The sequence below is a fragment of the Triticum urartu genome, chromosome 7A (genome assembly GCF_056163025.1).
Source record: "Triticum urartu cultivar PI428250 chromosome 7A, HENAU_Tu73, whole genome shotgun sequence".
Lineage (NCBI taxonomy): Eukaryota > Viridiplantae > Streptophyta > Magnoliopsida > Poales > Poaceae > Triticum > Triticum urartu.
In genome coordinates this window covers 723479716-723486156 of record NC_141879.1, presented here as the reverse complement: position 1 = coordinate 723486156, position 6441 = coordinate 723479716, and the positions used below count along the sequence as shown (strand labels likewise).

Sequence of the window (6441 nt, the reverse complement as noted above, 5' to 3'; positions counted from 1 at the left end):
TCGTCAGAAGAGAGAAAAAAACACTGCCTCCTCCGTCGTCTGCAATGGTCGGCACACCCAAATCCGATAGGACGCCGGCCGGAACCCACCTCCGCCTCCCCCTTCCCCGCAGTTCCTTCCTTAGAAAACACCGGAATCATCATCCTCCGCCTCCGCCATACATCCTTGAAGCGATTCATATTCCTCCATCCCAGTCCCACGCCGGATCCCGGCGGCCGTGAGGTGGAGGATTCGTCAAGTTGGGATTTTTTTCGAGGTTGGCGGCGGAGCGGCAAGGAGAGGGGTCGGCAGGGAGAGGAGGGGAGCCACGGACGAGGAGGCCATGGCGCCGCCCTATCGCCGCCGTCCTCCTTCGTCTCGGCTTCTCCGGCACCGGTCGGCGGAGGGATACGCCGGCGGCCTCCGAAGCACATCCAACTGCGGAATGTACGTCTCCTCGAGAGTCAGTAATACTGGAATTACTTGCTTCCATTATCGGTTCTTCACTTTATCACTACCTGAACAATCGGCTTATCACTATTGGGGACTTGTTATTTTGCTGGGACATCACTTTCTGAGATCTAGTACACGCAGCTGTTGCCTGTTGGACATCGACTGAAACCAAATTCACTCAGGAACACAGCCAAGCAGAATCAAGGCAATGTGGACACCTAACACCAACTCATAGGACCAGTGGGTCAGCACAAGGACTAGAGTACTCAACACTAGTCATGATTTCTCGCCCCCGTCCCGACCATTCTCATGAATTCTTGTAGGTTCGATAGTACAATATACAGTACAGCTATGCGCATCATCGCTGTCTACAATTACTCGGCCGTCCGTTGTTAGGTGTGCCCGAGCATTCGCTTTCATTGCATCCTCATCGTGTAAGCATATGTGTGGCCAGAATCATCCTCATCCGCCTCCGCGCTGTTTTCTCTTCCATTTCTCCTCTGAAGCTGGAAAGCAAGCACATTATTTGCTCCCTCCACTATTGTCTTCCTAAACCTGCGCTCCTCTGTGTTCTTGCGAGACCTCACCTTGGCGTTCCAATGGTGGAGCTCGTGGCCACCATGGTGGTCGGGCCACTGCTGTCCATCGTGAAGGACAAGATGTCGAGCAGCCTCCTCGATCAGTACAATGTGATGAAAGGCATGGAGGAGCAACATGAGATCCTGATGCGCAAACTGCCTGCCATCCTGGACATCATCGCCGACGCCGAGCAGGCGGCTTCCCACAGAGAAGGGGCGGCGGCCTGGATCCAGGCCATCAAGAAGGTGGCTTACCAGGCCAATGAAGTCTTCGATGAGTTCAAGTACGAGGCGCTTCATCGCAAGGCCAAAAAGGATGGACACTACAAGGAGCTTGGCTTTGATGTGGTAAAACTCTTTCCCACCCACAACCGTTTTGTGTTCCGTAACAGGATGGGAAGAAAGCTCCGCAGGATTGTGCAGGCCATCGAGGTCCTTGTGACAGAAATGAACGCCTTTGGCTTTAAGTATCAGCAACAGCCGCCGGTATCCAGTCAGTTGCGGCGGACGGATCATGCTAGCACTGACCCAGAGGAAATCAAGAAAATCATCAATGAATCCAGAGCCAATGATAAGAGTGAAATTGTTGATATACTAGTTGGGCAAGCTAACAATGCAGATCTCACAGTTGTTCCCATCATTGGAATGGGGGGTCAGGGCAAGACCACATTAGCACAACTTGTTTACAATGAGCCTGATATTCGTAATCATTTTGATTTGCTACTATGGGTGTGTGCCTCTGAATGCTTTGACGTGGATTCTTTGGCTAAAGCTATAGTTGAAGAAGCTCCTAAGAAGAAGGATGATAGCAAAGAAGCAGATGCTTCCATGAAGAATAAGACACCGCTGGATATCCTTCAGAATGTAGTGCGCGGGCAACGGTACCTCCTTGTATTGGATGATGTCTGGGCACGACAGGTTCAGATTTGGGGAAAGCTCAAGGCCTGCCTTCAACATGGTGGCATCGGTAGTGCAGTCTTGACAACAACTCGTGATGGTGGAGTGGCTGAAATAATGGGTACTGTTAAAGCTCATAATCTCGTAGCTTTGGAACATAAATTCATAAAGAAAATCATCGAGACAACAGCATTCAGTCGTTTCAACAAGGCAGAGAAAGAATATCCGAGTGCATGGATATCAACCAAATCCGAGTTGATGGATCTGGTCGATGTGATTGTGGAGAGATGTGCTGGCTCTCCTTTAGCTGCAACAGCAATAGGCTCTCTACTGTGTACCAAGACGAGTAAGGAAGAATGGGAGACTATATCAATCAGAAGCAACATTTGCACCGAGGAGACAGGAATCTTACCAATACTCAAGCTCAGTTACAACGATTTGCCATCACATATGAAGCAATGCTTTGCTTTTTGTGCTGTATTTCCCAAGGATTATGAAATTGATGTGGACAAGCTGATCCAACTATGGATTGCACATGGCTTCATCCAGGAAAAGCAAGTTCGTCTTGAAACCATTGGCAAACAGATTTTCCATGAGCTCGCCTCAAGGTCATTCTTTCAAGATGTGAAAGAAATCAAAGCCACTGACCACAGCGTTAAATACAGCGGGTTGTTTTATTCCAGAACTACATGTAAAATTCACGAGCTTATGCATGATGTTGCACTTTCTGTAATGGGGAAAGAATGTGCCTTGGCAAGTGATGAACCAGGCAAGATTGGATCTGTTGTCGCAACTGAGGAAACAAGTCAGAGTGAGTGGCTTCCAAACACAGCTCGTCATTTATTTTTGTCATGCAAGAAGCCTGAAGGAAAACTGGATAGTTCTCTAGAGAACAGCTCTCCAGCTATCCAAACTCTTCTATGTGATGATACGATGGATATTCCATTGAAACATATATCAAAACTTAGCACTTTGCAAGCACTACAACTACGTCCACGTTTTTCATTTCGGCTAAAACCAAGGCATCTACATCACTTGAGGTACCTAGATCTCTCAAGAAGTTGGATCAGAGCACTTCCTGAAGATATGAGCATTCTTTACAACCTGCAAACGCTTAACCTCTCTGGCTGTAAAGATCTTGAAACACTTCCAAGACAAATGAAGTATATGATTGCCCTCCGTCACCTTTACACTCATGGCTGCCCAAAGCTGAAGAGCATGCCTAGAGAGCTCGGAAAACTTACATCCCTACAGACACTTACATGTTTTGTAGCAGATAGTGGCTCTAATTGTAGTAATGTTGGAGAGCTCGGGAATTTAAACCTTGGTGGTCATCTGGAGATACTACAACTAGAGAACGTGACAGAAGATGATGCAAAAGAAGCAAACCTCGTGAAGAAGAAGGAACTAAGATATCTGACACTAATATGGCCCCATAGATCGGATCTGCTTCGACTTGAGGAAACTATTTGTCAGCTTGAAGCAAGAGTGCTCGAGGTACTTAAACCTCATGATGGGCTGCATGCTATAAACATTCACTCCTGTGTAGCCAACACCTGTCCAACATGGATGGCTATGTTGCAAAACATGGTTCAGATCCATCTTTTCGACTGTAGTAAATTACCATGGTTGTTCAGCGGTGAGCGTGATGCATCCTTTATATTTCCAAATCTAAAGGAGCTTGCGCTAGACTGTCTTCATTGTTTGGACAGATTATGGGAAATAGATAATGATGTGATGCAAGGAGAAAATACAATGTTTCCTCTGCTTGAGAAGTTGTTTATTGAACGATGTGGTGAGTTGAAAGCTTTGCCAGAACATATGACCTTCCCTGAGCTCCAGAACGTTCATGTTCATGGATGTCTTCCAGAGGTTACAACTGCAGCTAAATCACCGAAACTAAGTGTATTAGATATTGAAGCGCATGAGGACCAGTTGGTCCTGTGGGTAGCTAGACATATTACTTCATTGACCAATGTGAACCTGCACCATAACATCTTTAGGTTCACTACTAGAGTTGAGCATGGTTTGAGGGAAGTGCTGGGTGGCAAGGAAAAATGGAATGGTCATGATTTTCCTCTGACAGTTTTGGGGTTATACGGCATGTCGGGTGTAACAGATTTTTGTGCATGTTTTGTACACCTTCAAGATTTGTCAATTTGTTATTGCGTTGCGCTCAAACACTGGCCAGAGAAAGAGTTTGAAGGATTGGTATCCTTGAGGACGCTTACTATTGCGAACTGCAGAAGCTTAACTGGATATGCACAAGCTTCTGCTGAGGTATCAACATCATCACAAACGAGTCTGCTCCTGCCACGTCTAGAGTCTCTTAGTATACTGAATTGTCGTGAGTTGGTTGAGGTCTTCGACGTCCCTGCATCTCTCAAGACAATGCAAATTACGAGATGCTATAAGGTTGAGTCCATATTCGGCAGGAGGCTACATCAGGGACAGTCGTCATCGTCGATTCAGCAAGGGGCATCTTGTATACTGGAGGTGCCATCATCAACACCTGGAGCTGGGGTGGAGCGTTTAACATTAGAAAGATGTGATGGATTAACAGGGGCCCTCCATCTTCCCCAGTCACTCATGTATCTACATCTTTGGCACTGTGATCAGTTGGCATCTCTAGAATCTCGCTCGGGAGAGCTCCCATCATTGAGGCGCCTCATGCTTGAGTATTGTCCTACACTGTCATCCCTACCGGATGGCCCACAAGCATACTCTTCTCTCGAAGATATTCGCATTAGAGACTGCCCTGGCATGAAGACGCTCCCTGCAAGCCTGCAGCAACGGCTAGGCAGCCTCGAGTGGGAAAGCATAGATGCCCATTATTATGGAAGTAAGCACACATCAATTACCTTTTCTGTTACTTACATCAATTACCTTTGCTTTGGTCTAAATTCATCAGTTCTTAATTTTTTTATGTTCCTCTCTTTGTAAGTATTTCATGATTAATCTGTGCAGATAAGCCTATGCTGCTGAAGCCTAAGACGTGGAAATATGCCATCCGTAGAGATTAGAGTGGAATACCTGTGTGGAAGTTTTCATTCAGGTTTGTGATCTAAATATATGCCTACACTGTTGGAACCCTTTTGTTGCAAGATTAAGCTTGTGGGAATATAAAATCTGATCTTTCTTCGCAAAATTCTTCCAGCACAAACAAATGGGGATGAGAGATCACTTGGAGTAGAGAGGAAGTTCCTGCCATGTTAAACTGCAAGATCAGTAATCCTAAAGTGCTCCTATAGTATTATTAGCTATCATTCTGTTACCAGATGAGAATTGAGTGATATTTTCCATATATGTGGTTGATGACTTGTCTGCACATTAACCAATGTTCCTGTTGAAACCTCTGGCCCTTGTTTAATGCAAAAAAATTGCTGTCATGTCCTTGGACCCACATTTGGCCTGTATGCATCGCCGGCATGCGTGTTGGGTAAACTTACTATGGTTTAGTTTTAAATGCTTGGATTCTAGGGTGTGTTATCTTTGGCTCCCATGAATGCTGACTATGACTTGTGCAAGGTCAAGCAAAAGATATAATATAACTAGTGAAGCAACAGATGAGAAGAATATGAATGATGATGACAACTGAAGTTCAGAAGACGCCCTTTCATGTTTGCCACAGAATCAGGAACAACCTGCCAAAACTTTCAAGTGCTGCATGCTTTCCTACAAGTTTTCTGAAGTCGGGTTAGTAACTTTGTTATACATTGTCTCATCGTGAACCACTAAAAAATTTCAGTAATAACTAGAGAGCTAGGACGTTAGTTTCTCATGATATGATGTTCATCGAAGAGTTTCTGAATGTAGGGAGGGTTAGTGAGTTTCAGAGATAATATGTGTGGTTTTCAGACCTGCAGGCAGACTGAGCATCCTGATTGAGAGGTTACCAATGGCATTCTGGCTGTACTCTGGGAGTCCAACTCTGCCTTGCCATGGTCTCTACGGGCTGCATTTTCTACTGAGGCAATATAGAATTGGATGATGTACCGTATGATGTGTGTACAGCTCCACTCTTGTCGAGGTCCTTGTGCAGCCCACGCTGCTCTCTTATATTCGCCCCCAAAAGCAAAAGGCATAAGTTGGTCAGAGAAAAAAGCAAAAGGCATTCTGTTTCTATATAGTATTTTTTTCTTTCTTCTTACTACTGATAGTTTACGACTTAATGAAGGAAAACATGAGGTTGCTATACACGCTTGACCAACTAACTCAAAACTCGTTCGGCACTGCACTAACTGAGTGAACAAATAAATGAACAGAGGAATGTCTGAAAAGTGAAAACTTGTGCACTGTGCCCATCAGGTGTACATGGTTACTACTCCCTCCGTTCCTAAATACTTGTTTTTCTAGGCATTTCAACAAGTGACTACATACGGAGCAAAATAAGTGAATCTATACTCTAAAATATGTCTACATACATCTGTATGTAGTAGTCATTTGAAATGTTTAGAAAGACAAATATTTAGGAACGGAGGGAGTACAAAGGAAGCCACAACAACAAAAAATACTGAATAAATAAAAGATGTAA

The 6441-nt window shown here is 44.9% G+C and overlaps 1 protein-coding gene across 2 annotated transcripts; it reads left to right on the top strand.

Moving 5' to 3' along the window:
• On the top strand, positions 1 to 6213 carry LOC125529002 (disease resistance protein RGA2). 2 transcript variants are annotated; one of them, XR_015609720.1, is made up of 4 exons: positions 1 to 426; positions 4875 to 4962; positions 5065 to 5603; positions 5766 to 6213. XR_015609720.1 is itself a non-coding variant. In XM_048693414.2 (3 exons), exons 1-2 carry the CDS (start codon positions 1032 to 1034, stop codon positions 4928 to 4930), a joined length of 3774 nt encoding a protein of 1257 aa, XP_048549371.2. In that variant the 5' UTR covers positions 433 to 1031; the 3' UTR covers positions 4931 to 4962; positions 5065 to 5186. The 2 variants fall into 2 exon arrangements, 1 of the variants encoding a protein (XP_048549371.2); XM_048693414.2 differs by lacking the exons at positions 1 to 426; positions 5766 to 6213 and adding an exon at positions 433 to 4749 and having other exon boundaries at positions 5065 to 5186.
• The last annotated feature ends 228 nt before the right edge of the window (positions 6214 to 6441 follow it).

Bases quoted from the DNA above. Each gene is read 5' to 3' on its own strand.
- LOC125529002 (XM_048693414.2), top strand. From the start codon at position 1,032: ATGGTGGAGCTCGTGGCCACCATGGTGGTCGGGCCACTGCTGTCCATC. The intron at 4,750-4,874 runs GTAAGCACACAT...TAATCTGTGCAG, and splicing joins AGATGCCCATTATTATGGAA to ATAAGCCTATGCTGCTGAAG.